Source organism: Lagopus muta, chromosome 18 (assembly GCF_023343835.1).
Source record: "Lagopus muta isolate bLagMut1 chromosome 18, bLagMut1 primary, whole genome shotgun sequence".
Taxonomy (NCBI): domain Eukaryota; kingdom Metazoa; phylum Chordata; class Aves; order Galliformes; family Phasianidae; genus Lagopus; species Lagopus muta.
Window position 1 is genome coordinate 7667261 of NC_064450.1, and position 21737 is coordinate 7688997.

The 21737-nt window shown below is 41.8% G+C and overlaps 1 protein-coding gene across 2 annotated transcripts in view; it reads left to right on the top strand.

Annotated features, from left to right (window-relative positions):
* PRKCA (protein kinase C alpha) overlaps positions 1-21737 on the top strand; it is a 113915-nt gene that overhangs the window by 66826 nt on the left and 25352 nt on the right. For both annotated transcript variants that reach the window (XM_048965510.1, XM_048965512.1), the window contains exons 4-8: positions 4579-4690; positions 5407-5535; positions 13485-13641; positions 13731-13865; positions 14560-14656. In XM_048965510.1, the coding sequence (XP_048821467.1) occupies positions 4579-4690; positions 5407-5535; positions 13485-13641; positions 13731-13865; positions 14560-14656 (630 nt within the window). The remainder of the gene's footprint in view (positions 1-4578; positions 4691-5406; positions 5536-13484; positions 13642-13730; positions 13866-14559; positions 14657-21737) is intronic.

The following is a 21737-nucleotide window of genomic DNA, read 5'->3' on the forward strand; positions in this document are numbered from 1 at the left end:
CCATCCTAAAACATTTCCATGCCAGAAGAATAGGAACAAAAGGCAGCCATCAAAATCAGTTGATTTGATGACCAGTTGTATCTTTTAATTAAAAGTAATAATTTAGTGTGAATTCCAAGAGAGCACTGAAAAATCTGCCTTTCAGTCATATTTGAACTGTGGGGAAGCTTTCTTCTATAAAAGTATGGAGGTAGAAATGGTTGGTTAGTAACTGTCAGTATTGACTAAATACAATTTTCCTTCTTAGCCCACCTTCTGGAATCTTTTTGTATTAATAAGAAGTAAAAGTGGTCTTCAGTAACAGTCTGAAAAATGGAATCTGAAAACGTTCTCAAATGAAACACAAGTTTGCCCGAGGATGGTGTGGGATGAGCGTGGGATTTGTTTCTACTCAGAGGAAACACACCACCTTCTCAGATATGTTTTATTAACATGGTAATGGCTTGGGGAACTTGGAGCTCTTTTAAGTGAAACAGGAGTGGTGCAGATCGGGGTGGGCTCTGCCCATTGGAGCCGTGTTGCTTCCTGGGGGAATGAGGAAGGATGCAGGATTTGGTGTTCCTGCTCCAGCAGGAGATGTCTGAGCTCACCGTGCGTAGAGCAGCCCGTGTTTCCAGTGCGTATCCTTAATACATCTCCCCTTCTGTCCTTAGTAGAGCCTCCATTTATGCCACTGGCATTCAGGATTTTATCTTTTTTAGTCTGTGTGACTTTGATTTAAATTCCTTCTGAAAAATCCATGTCACCCAGAAGATGCTCAATTATGACAGTAGGGGTGTAGCAGCGCAGAGCCACAGAATCAGCATCAGAGTTGGTCTTGAACACATAATTCTAGTGACACAGTGAAACTTTGGAGTCTTCTACTATGAAAGGACATCAGTAAGTCATAATACAATGCTGCTTTGTCTATAAAATGCCCACGGCTGCAGCCTCACGTGAGGCTTTTTGTATGTTTTATACTGAAAAGCAAAGCAATGATTTAATGCCTACAAAATTACAGTGAGTTCAGTGTGCTATCAGTGGGAATAAATTGCTGATCAAAATGGAGATTTTAAAAGGAATTTGTCAGTATCGTGCTCATAAGCTGTTTTGTAACGTGCTGAAGCACAGTTTGACATTTGCAGCTGGTTAGCTGTGTGCTTTCAATTATTTCCCACTCCCATCTTTGATCCTGAAAAAGGACGGAGTGGTTTCTGTCCAAGAAGTGGTGGCACTTCTGCAGTAGGGCACACAGTAAGACACGGCCGTGCAATTCTGCTTCCTTCTGCTGGAGCTGGAGCAGCAGCTGTGAGTCAGGGCAGGGCTGGAAGGGTTCTTCTGCACACATATTGGGGCATGGACCAGTTTTTGAGTTCCTGCTCGAATTTTGGGGTTCCTTTCTCAAGGCATCCTTCTGTGTGCACCACATTGCCATGGGTGCCTGCCTCTCCAGAAGCGTGTCTTAGCTTTGAGGCCAGTCCTTTCCAATTTAATTATAACACACTGCGTCCTGCTCTCCTTACAGAAAGTTGGAATTGTCCTAAGAAAAGCAAAACATTCACTTTTCAGTTTTAATACAGCCTGTCATTCATCGCTGCTGAACAAATGCAGTGGCAATGCTTTTCCAATTGCCACTTTCTTAATTTTGATGGGTTTTGGAAACAGAAGTGGGTTTTCCCTTTGGAGTTTCACAATTAATCTACGCCAGGTTTAGTGCAAAGTTCAATTCTCTTGCAAATAGCAGCCATTATTTGGCAGTTCATCTGTCATATCCTGGCTTGGCTCCCCATGTTTACTATGAAATATGACTGCCAGCAACACTTTGGGAATTATTTAAAGTTTACATTGATTAAAAGGAGATATTTGAAAAAAAAATCTGCAGGATCTTACCTCTGGCTCAGTGGTTTACCTCTGCTGAGCAGCTCTGACAGAAAGCAGTGTTATTTCCTCAGTTATGCACTAAATGAGTATTTAATATTTGAAAATGTTGCACTGCATTAACATTTAAGAAGTGATAATTGCAGCTAATAATACAAGTAATTAAGTGGTGGTGGCAAAATAATTATTATTACTAATATGGATTACAGTTAAAGTGTAAACTGTGGACATGAGAAGCCCATGTTGATACAGGGAACAACGTGAGAGCTTTATCACCTGGCCTCTCAGCTTTCTATGTTCATTTTCAGACTTGCTCGCAAAAGAATAATTTGATGTTTGGTATTCTTAAATTTACCAAAATTAAAGCATGGGCTTGGAACAGAAAATAGGATGAAATACTGACGAAGAAACTTCTCTCTTATTTGCTAGCCTTTAGAATGTTCTGAATGTTTTATCATTTCCTTCTATTAAAGAGACTTAAATAGCTGGTTTCCTCCATGCAAGGATTCCGTTTCAGCAGTAGTTTCAGTTCTATTTTTCTTTGACCTCTGACTTTCTGTGCTGTGACTAGAAGAAGCAATTTTGTGTATAGAGGATAATAAGATATCATAGTCACAACATACTGGCTCTTAAAAACACATTATATATACATATCTTTTCCCTCTGTCAGTACATTATACTCATAAATGCCACTTATGTCATATATTAAACAGAACTATAAAGATCTCCTTATTCAGCACCATTAGGAGCTGTGATTTGTGTCCTTCTTAGCAACAGATGTGCTAACAAAAATGATGTTTAAGGATATATGTTTGAAAGGCAACAAGTTTCCAATGAGTCTTGTTTGGAAATACAAAATCAAGGCACAATTTAGCTTGAAAAGGTGCTTTGAATTGTTTGACAGGCACATACATGGTGGAAGTCAGGTCCTCAGATAACCATTCACTAAGGCAACGTTCCCATGACCCCACACCCATTGGCTGTATCACTAATGAATAATGGAAGAGACGTTCTGCAGAGCGTTTTGAATGCCACTCCATGCAGGTTGCTTGTGTTTACAACATAAATGTGGTTGTTAGCAGTTTGCATTTCGTATCCCAGGCTGTGTAATAAGCAGAGCTATTGAAATCCAGTGTCAATTTGAATTCTTGATGGTAGGGCTGTACAGATTACCTGGATAACAGCCATATTCTGTGTGTGCAGTGACAACTACCGCTTATAGAGTCATCCTAGAGCTTAGAATCAGTGCAGAAAAGAGCACGGAAGTGGTTACCAAAGCAAGCAAACAAAAAACCTTCACAAAGTATCACAGTACTACATTATGAAGGCAAGATTTTGCCTTTTCATTGCTATGTGTTCAGTATGTTCAATAAAATTACCGTTGGGAGTTCCCAAATTTCTCAAGAAAGCGCTCATAGCAGAAGAGCCTTATGTTTCTGAGGAAGGAGTTGGCAGCTTTTCCATTTTGTATAATGTGTACTTTCCTTTGATTCATCCTGAAAGCTTTTCTTGGCAAGTTGCTAGCTTAGTTTGGTTTTGATGACAATTTAATAATTCTTTTCTACTGTGGAGCTGTATTAATACCAATATAAACTGTAAGCAGAAGAAAACTCTCTGAGCCCTCATTTTGCAGTTGTATTTGTTGGGATGTTTTAATACATGAAGGACCTGGTACTGCATCACTTCCATTCCCTGTCAATGCATGAGGCTGTGAAAGTCCAAAGGAAAAAAGAATGCTTGCAAAGATTGGTTTCAAACTTGGTTGTATTTTTTTTTTCAATGGAGAAGAGCTGCATCTCTTCCCAGGTCTGATGAAGATTGTGCTGCAACAGCTTTGACTGAAATGCAGACCTAAATTGTGCTTCCCAAATTTGTATCAAACCATACAGGTGGGGCTGGAGGCAGTCCTGAAGTCCTGATCCAAATGCACTTCTCAGTTCTCTGAAGGGGACCTCTTCCATTGAAGGGACAGCAAATGGATTATATATATATAATAATATAATAATAAATTGACCTGTCTTCAGTGTTTGTTTTTAAGGGATTTGGGTGCATTCCATTTCACCAGCCAGAAATTAAAAACCGTTTCCAAGCTGCCGGTGGCCTTAAAATGTCCTCACTATAAATTTCTCTGCTGGAAAATCAGACAGGAATAGCAGTCTCTGTAAAATATTTACTATGTGCCAAGTTAGAATTTGTTCTCTTTCATCTGCAATAATGTAAGTGATAAATTTGCAGCGTTTCAAGATGATCCCATCTTAAACATCCTGGCTTTACAGTCATTTTACTGCATTTCAGATTAGCCCCTTAACAAACTGCTGCTTCTCTTCTGCCGTATTTTGTGTCGTCATTGAAGAGCAGTGATGATAGATTGTAAATAAACAGATGACAGATGACAGTCCAGCCACAGGAGGAATGCCGTCATTGTGTTTTATGTTTATGTGCAGTCAGTAAATGGCAGTTTTAGTGTAGATGAATCATAGGAACAAGCCTCAGCTCGCTAAACTGACATATTCTTTCTGACAGAACCAAAGCAAAAGAAATATAAGAGCTGAGCACTAAAACTGTGGCCAATATATCAACAGTCTTGTAAGGGTTATGAATAAGATATGGTATATATTTTTTGGCAGAGTTGGAGGATTTTCAGCAGTGTTTGAAGTGCTACATTAAAGATGCTCCGATCTTATTTCCTATGACTCGTGTATCTTTCTGTCTATCCCGTAGGACCCCAGGAGCAAGCACAAATTTAAGATCCACACCTATGGGAGCCCAACCTTCTGTGACCACTGTGGGTCCCTCCTTTATGGGCTCATACACCAAGGGATGAAATGTGACAGTAAGTTCAGTTTTGCTTTGTTACCAAACCGTACTTTTGAAAGCATGTGGAAACACCTCATAACAACTTTTTCTTTTCAATGGAAAATACCATTTCAAATGTCAGCTATTTATAGGACTGTTGTATTTCAAGTGGATATTTCAGTCGAATAATAATAATCTCATGAAAACCTCTTCTGTTGCTGCAAAAGTGCTGCATGGACTTTGATACGAGAGGAGTGCATTTGCTGTTGCTTTTGAGGAAACCTGTTTCAGGAGTGGGTGGGTGAACACGCAGTTGAAAACTGGCATTTCAGTTCATGTAGCAGCCAAGATCCAGTATTTCCCTTGTGTTTCATTTGTCTTGGAAGTCTGCTGCACCAAATTCTAATGACTTAAACCCAAATCCCTTCATGGCTGCTGCTGGCAGAAGTGCTCTGTTTTCTCAGGCATATTCCCAGAAGGTCTTTATTCTGTTTTTACTTTTTTTCTTGCACTTCATTAATATATTCAAGTGTCTGAAGTGGATTATTTTCTTCAGTGTTTCATTCACTGTCCACAAAATGTATTGCAGGATGAAAACTAACCATGTTGGTCAGTCAGAAAGCATTTGGCTGTAATCTGCAAATGTTGCCAGCAATTAGACATAGTAATCTTAACTTTCACTCTGCTCAGTGTTTGCTGTGGAATCATATTATTAGTTTCTCACAGCTATCTGAAACGCTTCTGTATCCACAGCGTGTGATATGAATGTGCATAAGCAATGTGTGATAAACGTCCCGAGCCTCTGTGGCATGGATCACACTGAGAAAAGGGGAAGGATTTATCTGAAGGCTGAAGTCACTGGTGACAAACTGGAAGTAACAGGTAAACGACTCGTTTTGAAACGTGGCAGGATTTTTAAGGGTGTTGTATTCACTGTGAGCTGATGTGCTTTGGTCAACATCTTTTGGGCACTTTGGCAGAGTGTTTCCTTTTGGAAGCATGAGGGTTTCATTCACTGCGTCCTTGAATCCAGATGCATTTTGAATCCAGAAATGCTCTGTTAGCTGGCATTCTGAAGAATCCGCACGCTTAAAAAAATAAAGTGAAAATGTAAAGATGGAAAAACTGCTTTAAAAAAAATCAGGAATGTTCATTAGAAGACGACTGTCATGTCTGTTTTCCTTGTAGGGGATAGCTGACCATTTAGGAAGCTAGCCATCATCTTCAGAACATGAGAAATGCTCTTAACTTCATCAGTTAAGGAGGGATTTCCTGTATTCCAGAGTATTTAGTAAACAAAGAAACTTGGACTCAATCCCAAATATTACTCCCAATGTATTATAAAGCAGTAATAACAAAAAGATCATATTCTGTGAGGTTGAGGTTAATAAGATAGGGAGAAGGGAGAGAAAGGAAGGAAGGAGAGGGCAGCAGTTCCTTTCCTTGGAAGTGCTTCTCCCAGGGCTTATCAGTAAGCTTTGGTTCCTCTCACCCACACAGCCTGTCTCATTCCCAGTTGAAGCTGCAGAAAAACATACGGAAAATGTATTTTGCAAGTTGAGGGACCATTTTGTCCCCCTACATAGATGTGCTGCTTACCTCAAGCAAAACTTCCTTGCTGCATTATCAGGGAGCAGAGTTTATCACTCAGGATCCGCTTCAGAATTTGTATTTACAGCCTATGTTTTGTTTGCTCTGTGCTTGCTTTCTGTTTAACTGAGGTCAGCTGATAATTGGCTCTAATATCTCAAGTGCAAAGCTGGTAGTGAACTTTACTGTTGGTTTTTCCTTTCTGTTGGACACTAATGCTGTTCTTTATCCATTGGGCTGCAAAGTCTTTATTCAGAGGGAGAGCACAGAGTGGGAATTGGATGAAATTGATGTAAGGGAATTAGTTCAAACCAAGTCTGGTTAATATAAATTCAAGATGAAAGTAGAAGTTCTTTTGACTCAGAATTCTCTTTCAGGAAATATTAAAGGGACACTGAAGTTATCAAAAACAAAATAAGGGATGAGCTATCGTGTCATGGCAGGTGACCAGCACTGCTTCTTCAGCAATGCGTCTTAACACACTGTAATGCTTATTACACGCACACAAATACATCTTGGAAATTGGTTTTGTGAGCAGCTGAATTCACAAAGTCCACACATTGAAGCAGGAACTGAGGACACTGTTGTTGTCACAGCCTGTTTGGTGTTGCAAATTCAAGGCCAAAGTTATGGCAGAACAAAGTAGAAGGTTTCCCAAAGCATCTGCTTTTCTGTCTTTACTCCTTGATGTGGTTGTTGGCAATCTGTGGATGTTGAGCATTGTTCCATTGTGTCAGCATTGCTGATTTCTTGCACTCAGAGCCCAACCTTTGGTTAGCCCTGAAGTGGTCAGGCAGTCGGACTGATGATATCTGCAGGTCCCTTCCAATTGAATGGCTCTCTTCTCTACACCAGAGAGATGTTCTTTCTAGCTCCACACTTCTTATTTGGGGAATGAATCACAAAAGGTACCATATTCCTTGTAGTCAGCATAAAGGAAATCAGGCCATCACGTTGGATTTTCACAGCTCACAGAAGCACTGAACTTCCCTTCTGTCACTGTTCATGCTTTTGTTATCTCTGCATCTGAATAACTCCAGATTCTTCTGTCAAAAAGCATTGAAAAGGAGAGGCATGATCAAATTTATTTAGAAAGGATTAGAATAGATCCCAAGCAGTACTTAACTGTAGTTAACATTTCAGATAGCTTCCTGTCGTGTAGGAGAGATGAACTTGTCCAAGATGCTGTCCTTAGGAGAAAGGTGCTTCCACTTTTTGGTGTGAGTGCACTTGGCAAATGCTTTTGTTTGTGTGCTTGTAGATAAAATACTTCCATCCAAAATTTAAGAAGGTTTCTGGACACGAAGAAAAATTTTTACGACAACCTTGTTGTAATAAGCTCGTTAAGGTGCTGGTCTGTTCTTATGACTGGGGCTGTGTTCTCTGTGTTATGTTCATATGCTTGAAGCTGTGTTCTCTATGTTACATTCCTAGGCATTTCTAAGGTTTCCAAAAATTTCTGTAAGTCTAAATGGATTTCCCTGAAAGTACGCCTTTCTTTCTTTTTTTTTTAATTTATATATGATACCATACAAATGTACTTATATGTGCTGTGGTCAGACAAGCTGAAGCTTTTGTGCATATTCAACAGCAAGACAAATTAGTGGTTCTCAGTTGGTTCATGAACACTGCTAACCCCAAATTTCTAACTCAATGTGTCCCCTACTACAGCGTCTCTTCTGAAATATTTACTGGCAAAAAAGTCTGCAGATCCCAGAGCTGCCTTTAGATTCAGGAAGGGGCTGGATCAAAAGTCCAGGATGTACAGGAACTGCTCTTGGGTTTGAGCCTTTGCTGGATTCTTCTTCAAAAGAATGTCTCTGTAGGTGTTGAACTCCTTCAGCTGAATTCCTTAATCTCTCTGCTCTGCATCCTGTTTTGCCTGTTAATTGGTTCCTGCTGAGCTCGTGTTCCTGTAGCCAGCCTTGACTGCCTGCAGAACAGTCATGCTGTTCGCTGCAGACGTGGCACTCCGGTGGGCATCTTGCAGTTCCTTCTGTGGGCGGCTCCGCTTCCTTGCTGGGAGGAAGGAGGGTGCCATGCACTGAACGGCGATGGAGAGCTCTGTGCCTTGGGGGAAGTCACTGCTTGGTGCATAGCAAGTGGTGTTTGCTTCTGTGTGACAGCTCAGAAGGTGTTGCAGTGGCTTTTCTTTCCAAAAAGGTCCACAGTACATGCATGTTTACTGAGTGTTTTCACAATAAAATGGGGTAAATAACGTTGGGGTTTTTTTACCCGTTGAGTATTAGGAAAGAGGCCAGCTGGAGCTGACCAGTAGTTCAACCAGATGATCTAAAATATCTGAACACTCTGGCAAGTTTTGAATTCAATTGGTCCTGGAAATGATTCAGTCCCATACATAAATACATTTAATGCTAGCATGCTTCCATGTGAACTTCCAGTGCACTTCAGATCTTTGGTGTAGGAGCCTAAAGGTGGACAGGCAGTCCTTTCTGCATGAGTGCTACAGACTAGGAGTGGGAGTTCTGTATTGATGTCCTCTGACAAAATCTCACCACCTCCCCAGTGCCATTTTCAGTGCTCATTTATGTGGCAGTTCTTAAATATCAGCAGTTCATTTTATACCTACTACCTTGAGAGTTGGCTTTGGATATTAATACGTTATTGCAATTGCTGTAAATCAACTGGTTGTAAGAACTCTCTTAATTGCTTTTTTTTTGACATTGCTGAATTTGTGACCCTTCCATAGAATGGACTGTTGGGATTTTGCTTTTAGGCATAGCGAAGCTGTTTCTGCTGCTCTTAATCTCTGTCGTTTTGCATCAAAATTTCCCCTTCCTGGTGTGTGCTACAAGTTCTGTCACCCTTACACTTACTTGCCAACCCATCATGTAACCCGGGTTCCTTCTGAGCAGTTTTGCAGGTGGCTAAATCGCCGTTTTGATCTTTATTTTATTTCTGAATTATTTTTATAGCGAGCAAACAATAACCTCTGTGAGAAAATAACCCCATCTGGCACAGTGACATATAAAAAGTTGGGATCCCAGGAGCTGGGTCTGACAGCAGCTGCCCTCCCAGCAGCAGTGAGCTGCAGGTGCTGCTGAGGGCAGGGTGCCACGATGCTGCCAGCCATGGCACCCCACCATTATCAGTGTTACTAAAATATGTGTATATACACACAGCCCAGAGCTCTCAGGTTCCTAAGTGTAATTTTCAGAGCTGAAAGAATACAGAAAATGTGGTTTTATTCTTCTGTGATGCTTCTGTGATTTAAAAGAGGAAACCTGGCCGTTCTTTCTGGAGGCTGGGAGTGCAGAGCGGGCTCCAGCTATCACCTCCCCAGGACTTCTGCCCTCCCTGCTGTACATATTTCAAATTATTTATGAATGCCTGATGCTGAGCTACTCTATGGCACTGCATATTAATGTCCATCATGCTGCTTGCCATGGAGACCTGGCTGAGCAGCCTCTGCCCAAAGAGGAGAACTGGAGAGCTGCTGCAAATCACTGGACATTCACCAGTTGTTTCCTTGAAAGACTCCTCCACACACACTCTCCTAATTTCATCTGTGTTTGCCTAGGTTATTAACAGCGTCTTTCTTTGTTAGCATTAATTTCGTAACATTCTGCAGCTGATTTTAAAAGGAAGACACGTGAGTGTTCAGGAGAGTTATCAGCTGTTATGTGAAGTCCCTATAAAGTGATCCTAAATAACTGCTTGTGTGTGGGAGGCATTTTTAATAACTCAAATAAGAATGGCGTGTTTTACCTCACCAATGCCTTCTGTGTTCTCTGGTATTCCCTGAACCTGCAGGGTTGCTGTGCTGCTTGCACACAGGGCAGTGCCTTTCATAAATGCCAACCCCTGTAGCAAATGAGTATTTGCCATTTCAGTCATTAAATTTTCTTTACTGTGAAAAAACAGTAAATGCACAGTATGGAAAAGAAACATTTGTTGTTCATAGATAGCCATCTGTATGCATATATACAAAAAACACCCTAAAATGTTATGGATTTGCATAAGAATTTGAACAAATCAGTATTAGAAATTTAATAATCAACCCCTTTTCAGACAATTTGATATAGCAGTAGTCAGTGTTTGTGTTAAGGCTTGTGTTTTATTATGTAGTTATACTGCCAGTACTCGGTATTCTTTTATGAAGGTAATTTTTATAGGGGTAATCTGATTTTAAACATAAAGTGCAGATGCCCCTGTGAGGTTTCCAGCTGGAAATGAAAGCAGAGAACTTACTGCAGGTCTTATTAAGTAGCATTAGAGTTGATGGTACCCTTTTATTAGTAGGGGAGACTGTCTTAATAAAAGACAGAGGAATGAAGCATGATGGAACACCAGTTCATTTTTCATCTTGTTCTCAGGAGGAAATTAATTCCTTATCCATTTCTTGTGTGTAAGTCACCTGTGAAACGCAGGCATCCCTGCAGCCTACATTCATTATTGTGGCATCTATGGGAGTCAGGAGACTGGGAGTAAAGAGCAGGCAGGGGTCTCAGGAGAGGTACATAGCAAAATCAGCAGGGGTATGGTTATGCAAAAGAGAAATCTCATATTGAGAAGCCCTTCCAGTGGCCGAGCACTGTGTGGAAATGGTCTGAACAGCAGGATGTGAGGAGATTCAGTTGTACACCTGTAATTGTAATTCTCCAGAGTTTTAATGCTGGAAGTCAGAACTCTGAGCTAGCAGTGTTCTCCCTCTTCTGCTTCATTGGAGAGCTTCCCAGGCAGGACTGTTGGAGACTCAAGACCTCTTTCAAAAGCATCTATTTGCATTCACTGGGAGATTTCTACTCCTCTAAGAAGCCTGTAGGGAGCGAGAGATTGGCAAGCAACAGTTGCTGTGATTAGTAAATCATTTTATCATCAACATTTGAAAATTCAAGGAAAAGGTAGTTGTGACTCATTAAAAGGAACTGAGTGAACTTGTGCTGCAAATAGCTCTGCTTTGTTTTAGGGACAGAAGCATTTCTTTGCTCATTCCTGTGGCTAAATCTATTTGCTGACGCCACAAGAAGTTATAAATCCGTAACTGTGTATTGTTTGTGATGTTTGACCCATACATTCCATGAAAAAAGTTCACGTGTTGCCATCCAAACTCTGAAATGCTGCCTGAATTTCTCTCTTCACACAGAGTGAGTGTTGTTTGCTGCCATCCCACTCTGTCTTCTTTAGATATTGATTTAAAGTATGAGTACCTAAGAACCAGCTCTGTGTTTGCTTATGTCTTTACACTACTGGAAACTTGAATACCCCAATTTTAGGCACAGCTTCTGGAGGCACCACTGTGATAGCAGAGACATGTCGTTGAATGGAAGAGTCATCAAACAGCCCATATTTTCTGCTGACTAGGCACTTATCATCTCCTCTTCATTAACGATCAGGAGGAAGGTGGTCCCTTTTCCTTGTGGCATGGTGACAACACAGGCACACTTGCTTTGTTGGAAACTTGAGCATATGCTTCTCTTCACTCCTTGTTTGTCTGTGTGTGTTCTCAGTCCCAGTTGAAGAATCTAATCTGGACAGGCCACTAGGGATTTAACTCGTACCAGCTACCTTGCTCAGTGCAGAGATCATCATCATGCTCAGAAAACTGGCAGCTGGTATTCTGTGTTTCTTCCAAGTTCCTCTTGATGCTGAGTTTAATTAACCAATAATTGTAAAGCAACAAGAGTTTGCTTGTTTTCCTTGGAGATACAGCAGAATTTTCTGCTGTAATTCAGCCTTGGTTCAGTTATTTTCTTGGAGTTATTTTTCACTTAATTTTGTTTCAGCCACTCATGAGAGAGCACCTGTGATAGTAAGGGGGCTCTGCTTCCTGCCATCCCTCTTGTGGCCTTGTCTTGGTAAGAGTAGGATGCTCTCAAAGGGATGGACCAACCATCATGACATTAATTCCTTATAAATTATATTTAGCAAATATCATCGTGCCATTTCCTCCAGAAAAAGTGCTACCAGTTGGAAATAGATGTCTAAGGGTGCTAATTACACAAAAATACAAATGGCCCAAATAAGGAGCGAGATCATGACTACTTTAGCAGCCTGTATTTAGTGCATGTTGCATCTCTCTTTCCAAGTGCATCTTTGAGCTGCACTTCTTTTTGAGCTTAAAGGCCTTTTTCCTTATTCTGTGTCTCCTACAGAAGAGGAGCAGCCTCACACATGCAGTCAGTGGTTTTTCCTGTGCTCAGCAGCACATACAGACACCGATCCTTGTCAGCCCGACTGGTTTGGGTGGGACGGCGTTTCACAATGCCTGAAATCCAGCCTGTTTGTGAACTTCTGCAGAAGCTGATGGCAGAATGCCATTGACACATAATAAAACCTTACACGCCGTGCATATAAATGTGGTGTGAGCATCATGCTGGTCTTCTGCAAGATGGAGGGAAGTGCTGCCTTGCTCGTGCATTGTGATACTCCACTCATCTGCAGTGACTTCTGAGCTGCCCTGCGAAGCCCCACAGCTGTGGCAGCAACCTCAGCCAGAGCCCCAAACGCTGCTGAGCCATTGATAAAGGCCCACCATTGCCTCTGCTCCTTGTTCTGCACAGAGAAGTGGCCACGTGGGGAATGTCCCACAGGCAGGTTGCTGGCCATCCTTGTCTCTGGGCATCAGTAGCATCATGAGGGCTATGAACTCACTTTGTGCTCTCTTCTGCCATTGTGAAAATAGATAAATATGAAAATTGTATATAAAAATACCATTTTTGTGAAGGCAAAGTTAAACTCGTCTTCCCCTGCTTTTACTTTGGGTGCCATCTCGTGACAACTCTCACAGTGATTCCAGCTGACAGCTAACGAGCAGTGAATCCAAGGGAAGTTTAGTACCAATAACATGTTGTATAAAGCAGCCCTTCTTGGAAATCTGTTCTGATCCAACTATCAGCCTTATAGCATTCATCTGATAGTTGTGGAACCTAAGATTGATGAGTAAATAAAGCAAACAGAAATGCTCCCTGCTTAGAAATGTATAGAGATGAGCTCGGATGTTTAATCATTCCATTTCAGGAAAGAGCTGCCCAGGAGCTGCTTCATTCCATTTAGGCTGGCTCTCATCTCCTGTCACTTCTCTCTACCAGCCTTACAAATACCATCAAGTGCAACCTTACTTTACTATTTTCTTCCATGCCAAGTCTGACCACACAAGTTTTTCATCTTATTTGTGTTACCTTTCAACGTACTTCTTTCGATTTGGTTTGACTTGTTACTATATTGTTAACAGTGATTTTTAACCCCATGCAAATCAGCCATTTGTTTTATATTGACAGTGCGAGAAGCAAAAAACCTCATTCCCATGGATCCAAATGGGCTTTCAGATCCTTATGTTAAACTGAAACTTATCCCAGATCCCAAGAATGAAAGTAAACAAAAAACAAAAACCTTCCGTTCTACCCTGAATCCACACTGGAATGAGTCATTCACATTGTAAGTTTAACCCCTTTTAATGTAATTTCTTATGTGTTGAATCATCTATTTGAGTTTTGCATTCAGAATGCTATTTCTCTCCTTTTCAGTAAATTAAAACCTACAGACAAAGACCGACGGCTCTCTGTAGAAGTCTGGGACTGGGATCGAACAACCAGGAATGATTTCATGGGCTCTCTTTCATTTGGAGTGTCAGAGCTCATGAAAATGCCAGCCAGTGGATGGTAAGAGTTTCTGAAAAGAGTTTTAAAATAGTATTTTTCTGCAGCCTGATTACTGTATCTCTTATTCACTGGAAATACAACTAAAAGTGGGAAACATGGGCTATAGATAGCAAAGGAGGATAATTAAAGGAAGCTTTCCTTTTGTTATGTTCATGAAGCTTCTGCTGGAACCAGGAGTTGCTGCAAACTCATGGCCTTGTGATACACATTTTATTTTTATCTCAAATATGATATACTCATTATGAAGCATATCAGCTATGTATAGCAAGGTAAAGTACATCTGAATAGGTTTTATATAATGCCATTTTATTACGTGCCAAACCACGGGTAGAACTCAAGACCAGACCTCAACCAGAACTCAACTACCAGACCTACTCAGAGAGTATGACTTGTTGGAGGGGATGATTTAGGGCTATAAAAGCACTGGAGTCTTTTCAGGGTTGATTTCTTACACCATGTTGCAAGATGATTGGGATGAAGTCCTTGTCTTCCTTTGACACATGGTTTGCCATTAAAGATACAATTTTATTTGAAATATATTCTGTTTCTGTATCTCCTTTAGAACTCAGAATGTTGTTCTTTACATACAAGTGGCATTGATACAAACCAGACACAAACAGACGTAACTCAGATTTTATATCTGAAAGGAGCAGAAGTACAAAAACACCCTTTTTTTCTCTCAAATGTTCCACAGGTACAAGCTGCTGAATCAAGAAGAAGGCGAATATTATAATGTTCCAATTCCAGATGCTGATGAAGATGGAAATGCAGAGCTGCGGCAGAAGTTTGAGGTGAGGATTAAAGCTACCTCTGTATTGCATTTATTTTTTAACCTTAAAAAAACAAACAAAAAAAAACCCAACACCCAAAATGTTAACAGTTTTAATGTTATTAGCGTCATAGAATCTAGCTTCTGTTGCTTGTGTCAGCAGTGTGACCTTTGGGTTTCCTGAAGGTTGCACTGAGGGGATTATTTCAGCAGTATTGCAGCATCAATCTGGCTGTTCTGCTCCTCTGTTATGGTTGTCCTCCTGCCCTTTGCCACACACAGTGGAGTGGTTGGTTGGCCACAAGCATGGCCTCACTGTGCCATGCAAAGGAGTTGTTTCCTAAGTAACAGACATAACCTGGCTCTTCTGACATCTGCAGTAATACCACTGCAAAATATTTGCTGTCCATTCAACCCAAGGAGAAGAAGGGCATGTTTTGAGGATGGCAGTGTTTTGCTGATGGTTGTACTTGATTCAGCTGATCTGATCTGCTGAATATGCCATTATGAATTTAAATATTCCAGTAATTAAGTTTAAAATTCCGGTTAATAGTGATTTCTTTTGTTTCTAGTCAGACATTTCCAACTTTAGCCTAGCAGTTTATCCAGAAAGTAATTCATGTACCTTTTGTGCTTAAACAAACGCTTAAGCCTGTTGCTTTCAACCTGAAATGGCCATTTTTTATGTTCACCATCAGGCAGAATTCTACATTGTTGTTATAAAGATGGGTTAACCCAAGAGAGTGAGGAAAAACGGCACTTGTTCAGCTTTCAAGAAAATCAAAGAAAAGGTGCTTCAATTTCTTCTGAACACATTTGGATCAGCTAACATACTTTCGTCTGCAGCATGAACTATGATTTTTGCTTTACATTTGAGAAGTACTTTAACCTCCATTTCATTTTCCTTTCATTACAGTTGTGATCTGACCGGTGTGATTTTATTTTTAGGTCATTTTCTATTCAAAATCATATTTACCTCTGACCCTCCTTAGAAAGAATAACTTCAAAAGTAATTTGTTTCACCACTTCTATGGCTCTGTGCATTATACAGAGCCTGGAACAGGGTGGACGTGGATTTTAGTGGTAGAGGTATAAAATTACCTATTTTTTTCTTGGGACAGGAATAGCATGAAGATGAGTCACTAAAGATTTCTGTTGTGAAATGTCAGTTATTATTTGTGTTGTGTTTGCATATTGTATTTACAGTCTTTTATTTTTTCACTTGAGCCTTCTATGCACACATTGGTTGCAGCATGAATAGTCAGGGTTGATCTACGTTCTGCAGAGAACTGGTGTAGAAACCGAGAGATTGCAACGTGCAAAACTGCCAGCCTGGCTCCCAGAAACAGCAGCTTCACATGGGGTCAGCTCTGTCTCAGAAATAATTAGTCTGTCTCATGGTCTAATTAGTCCAGTTCCAGCACTGTGCATTTGAGGCTTTCTCTGTTCTGAAGGCAGCAAGGTTGAGGACATTTTAGTGGTCTGCATTAATCAGGGAAAGGGAATGGGTTTGCAGCAAACACGGTGTCTTTCTCCATGCTAGAGCTGCATAATAAGCAGGTTTTAACCCTAATGCTGCTGTTTGTGAATATCTGTAGCTCAACAAAATTGTAGTTATAGCTGGGCCAAGGCTACATGACGTGGTATTGCATAGTGAAAGCATTTTAGTTTGACTGCTTTCTCAAAGTCTGTTGCTGTGAGCAGCACCCCCCTAGTAATGCTCTCAGTTGGTTTCAGGGGGAATTACTGTCATAGCTTTTAAAAAGTAACAGCCCGGATGTCTGAATGGTGGTATTTCACTTACTAGCTATTCTGATACGGTGCATAAGTGGTGCTGGCTCTTCTACATTATTTTTCTTATCATTGAGAAATTATCTTGGCTTACATCGTCACTTTATTTTAAGTACCCTATGCTAAGGAACAAGTAGATGGCACTGAGAAGTTCTGTTTGTGATCTCGTGGCATTTCCTCTGAAATCAGTTCTGAACCTTTGCAGGAAAGCTCTTGGCAGCCATATTGCTGGGTGTTGGCAGGAAGATGAAAAATACCCATAGATCAAGAGAGGTCACACAGAGCTATCTTCATATTTACCAGTTCAGAGAGAAGAGTCGTTTCAGAATGCTTGCTAATCCAAGTCCCCATTTGCAGTGCTTGGTCCACTGTTCAGCATGAGGCAGTGTGATTGATAGCCAAATGACACTGATGTAGTTTTGAGTACAAAATCACAACAGTTTCTGTGGAAGTACCTCATTCTTAATACAAAATATTTCAAATGAGTAATGGAGAACCTTAAGATTGGGCTGTTGACACAATCCCATCACGCCCTTCTGAACCCACTTTAACAGCCCTGCTGTAGGCACACATTGGTCTGCTTCCTCCCTGACCTCCTGATATGGAGTCGTTTATTCTGTGCAAATCTACCATGAAATAGCTATACAAGATTAACAGTAATACCAATAAGAATAGTAAGAAAAATGCTCAAAGCATTCCATTCACTTACTTTTGTAATTGAAAGGGAAAGAAAAGGAGTTTCTGTGTGGCCCATCCTACCAGGTCTAAAGCAGCTGATAAATAGCCCTTAGCTCTTGGTTCTGCTGAGCAAATGAGACCAAGTTCAGAAAAGGAGAATTGAGGAAGACAATGATTTCATTAATGGAATCATACAGTGACCTCATGTTTTCAGTTATTACTGCAAGGATTTCCTTTCTGTATGCTATCTACATATTGTCCAGATGAAGCAGTACAGTATGTTGAGGTTGAGGTATGCTATGCAAAGGTGCAGTTTTTTCTGTTTTTTAAATAACAGACTTATTTTTGGATCTCACCTATCACTAAAAGTTATGAATCAACTCCCCGTTCCCTTTGCACTGTGATCCAGTTTAGTGATCTACAGATGATACATCATTATTAATACTTAGAGACAAAAATATTCTGCTGTAGGAAGGGGAGGCAGGGTGAAATCTGTCACTGCTTTTCAATGGGCTTTAGACTTTGGGTGTGGATTTTCTCCCCAGAATGGCACTATTGGTGGCCATCTCCAGGCTGAACTGGGTTCTCAGCAGGCACATTGAGGATAATTGTGGCTGCTCCATAATTGTTCGGGCTGAGGTTGCCACGGCAACTCGCGATGGTCCCAGGTGGCTGCATGAACCCAAACGAGCAGGGCTTTTCACTGCAGTATCTACTAGTTGTTGTGTACTTCTTTCCTGTTACTGTGTATTGCTGTCCAAACGAAAGCACCCAGTGACACGTTGTTGTCATTCTAGCACCCAGTTGCAATTCGAGCAGCAATACGTTTTTTATTCGAGGAAAAGAAAGGAGCAAATTCTAAACTTGAATTGTAGGAAGTTATTTTTGTTTTCTCCAGCCCCGTTTCCTGTAATTTGCTGCTTAATTTAGCACTTCTAGATACTTCAGCATAACCTTAGAAGAATAATAGAAAAATAGTGGCTTAATGTGCTGGTTAATTATTCTGTCTGTCCTCTTCTTTATGCAGCACCATCACGGAAAATGTTATTAAAAATAAAGCAGCTGCTGCAGTTCATATCAATATTCATTTTTTAATTAAAAAAGGACCGGGTAGCTATTATCCTCACACGTGGATATGTCTCCCAAGTGTAGGTGTATTAAGTGATGTGAGCAGTCAGCTCTGGTGATTGGTGGCATTCAGGCAGCTTGTTGCAACGGGGAGCTCAGTTCTCCCAGAGCCCTCGTTTAGAGCAGCTCTGGGGAGGGTACATAAGGGCCCTATTTTTGCACATTCATAAGATGATGGATGTTTTCCTTTGCTCTCACCATTCCCACCAGTGTAGCTGTGTGAGGGGTTGCCATAGAACAAGGCATTCCCACTCCTTGGGCTACCAACCCGTTGATGTGGGGAAAAGCAGGGAGTGCTTTTTCATAGAATCATAGAATCATAGAATCACTAAGGTTGGAAAAGACCTAAAAGATCACCCAGTCCAACCGTTCACCTATTCCCAATAGCTCCTACTAAACCATGTCCCTCAACGCAACATCCAGTCTTTCCTTGAACACCCCCAGGCTCGGTGATTCCACCACCTCCCTGGGCAGTCCATTCCAGTGCCTGACCACCCTTTCTGAAAAGTAATACTTCCTCATGTCCAGCCTGAATTTCCCCTGGCGTAGCTTGAAACCATTCCCCCTGGTCCTATCCCTAATGACACGAGAGAAGAGGCCGACCCCCAGCTCACTACAACCTCCCTTCAGGAAGTTATAGAGAGCAATAAGGTCTCCCCTGAGCCTCCTCTTCTCCAGGCTGAACATTCCCAGCTCCTTCAGCCTCTCCTCATATGGCCTGTGTTCCAGACCCCTCACCAGCTTCGTTGCCCTTCTTTGAACACGTTCCAGGGCCTCAATATCTTTCTTGCAGTGAGGGGCCCAAAACTGGACACAGTACTCGAGGTGCGGCCTCACGAGTGCTGAATATAGGGGAAAATTTTGCCTCACAGTGAGCCAGTGCCATAAAGCCTTGTGTCCCACAAGGGTCAGCAGGGTACTGAGGGACAGTGCTTATGCTGCTTTTATGCTTTAGAATCACAGAATCGTTTAAGGTTGGAAAAGACCTCTGAGATCCCCAAGCCCAACCCCAGCTCATCCCCGCTGTGCCCACCAACCACGTCCATCGGTGCCACATCCCTGTGGTTCTGGAACACCTCCAGGGATGGTGACTCCTCAATAATCTGGGCAATGTGTGCCAGTGCATCGCTGCTCTCTCAGAGGAGAAATACCCAGTCTGCCTTCTCTGGGATTGACCCGAGTGCTGGATGGGTCACCCAGAAGCACTGTCCCATTGCTGTTTTGCTGCCATGGGGCTGGGCAACCTATGCTGTCAGTGCTGGTCTCAGATTGTCATTACAGGCGCTGCTGTGTGCTGGGGTTGGTGAGGAGCACTGCCCACAGGCTACAGCTGTGCTGCTCTTCTGCAGACTGAGGAGGCTGAGACACAATGAGAGAGGAAACAGTTCAGACGAGGGTAGATGTTGTACCTGAAAGCTGGAAACGTACCATCAGTGGTGACATTTGGGTGACATCTCAGCACTTCTAAACATAACTGTTATTACGATGCTTAAGGAAATGTCTCTTTGAACGTCTTACCATTTTAATTAGAGGAACAGCACAACCATTGGGCTTGGCTGTGAATACCCAGCCCTCCTCCAGTGCTGCCAGAGCTGTGTGCTGGCCTCCTGCAGTGTGCAGGGCAGCCTTTTGTTTGCCCAGCCTTCTCTGGTAATTTCTGGGGGAGTGTAAGTATACAGGCTTGAACTGATGACCACACAGCCCATCTTATCTGTGCCAAGATAACAGCCGAGGTTAAACACCGTTTGGCAACATGACTGCAGATTTTGAAGTGCAATTAAAGCCTTCTGATTGTTTTCGATGTTGTCTGGAGTCCAGTGCTAAAGACTCATGTATTTGTTGTTCCCTTCCTGAGCACCATCAGTAAATCAGTTCAGCTTGCTTCACTGCAAGCTCTGTGTTTCTTAGATCTCTCGCACTCCCTTTCGGTTTCTTTTTTTCAGGCAGCTTCTGGCTGCCCTGCTATTAAGGAGGAGACAATCACTTTCTGCATTACTCTGGCATTTTTCTGATGTTCACCACAGCCTGATGTCAAAAGGGCATTTTCTTCCTCTCCTTTATTCAGGAGCAGGGACTGGCACAGTATGTGTTCAGAGCTGTGGGCTGTGCATGATCCTCAGACCCAGTGAGTTTCCCAATTAAATGTGATGTTTTCATTTATTTATTAAAGAAAAATCAAACCAAACAACAACAACAAAAAAAAAAACCTATGTAAGGGAACTTGAAGTTTTGCTAATTGGTGAGCTAATTTCTGGTCTGTGCACACTTCCCTGTAAGGTCTGAGAAGGGGATATTTCTCCCCAGCCTTTGGGGATGCCTGTGCTTTTGCCCCACAGCTGTTGTACTGCAGTCACTTCATGCTTTTGTTTTCTGCAGTAAATAAGAAGTTGGTCTCTGCTATACCCACACGTAGTTTGTACACATCTCCTATTGAGGCAATAGCTGTAACTTCAGGCAGTTCAGCAAAGGGAAAAGAGAAATAATATTGCTGCTGACTCTCCAAACTGCAAAAGAAAAGATTGAATTTACTTTTCAGGAAACAGACACTAAGTGCACTGAAATTGTGGCCAGCCAACATTTCACTGGCACATCAATCCACGCTCTTCATGGCTATAAAAAGAGGAGCTGCTTTTTTTTTTTTTTTTGTCTGTGGCACCCATTCCTATTTTTAAATTGTGCACATTTAATCATTAGAGAGTAGTTTGCAGCAGTATAGAAACGCTGTGAGATGACTCCATCTGTTCTGTACTGTCACTTGGCATGGGGAATTCCCATATGCAGTTAACTGGAGGTTTCCCATCCACTCACCATCTCTGAAAGGAGAGAATGCAACAGTTCTGAACCGGGTGACATCCATCAGTCCCAGTTCCTGGGAGGCACTGGTTTCTCTGTGAGGGGTTTCTTGGTGTATGTGTTGTGATTGAAGATGAAGCAAGTTCATAGCAAGCCACACTGGTTATGGGGATCCGTATATTTTAGATGCTCAAAACAAGGCAGAAAATTCAAAGCTTTTTTGTGCTGTCACCTGCCTGCATTGTGTGTGTGCTGCCAGCAGCCCCGACTTCACACATCCCCATACACATTTGCCTTGGTGCCTTTCAGTGGTTTGAGGCCATTGGGAATGCCTCATACATGGAGCACATGGATGTGCCTGGCTGTGCTGGAGCAAATGGTGCTGTGGTTTCTCTACTGCAGTTTCTGTGCAGACAGGTGTGCCCATCTAACTTCTCACTGCTGCGTCCTGATCGTGTCCATCTGCTATGAAGGCTGATATTGCTCCGCTTCACCAGCCCTGTGCTAACACAGCAGTTTTCTCCCTTTCCTGTCTCTTTCAGGACTGCCATGTACATGTCCGCTGCTTCAAGGTAGCTCTTCAGTGTTCTGCATCTTTCTCTTCACAAAACACTGTCTACAAATGTCCCGAGCTGATTAAATTCAATTTCATTCTCACTGTGTTATAAGGATGCACTTGTTTCCCAATTTAAGCTTTAGTTTCCCAATTTAAG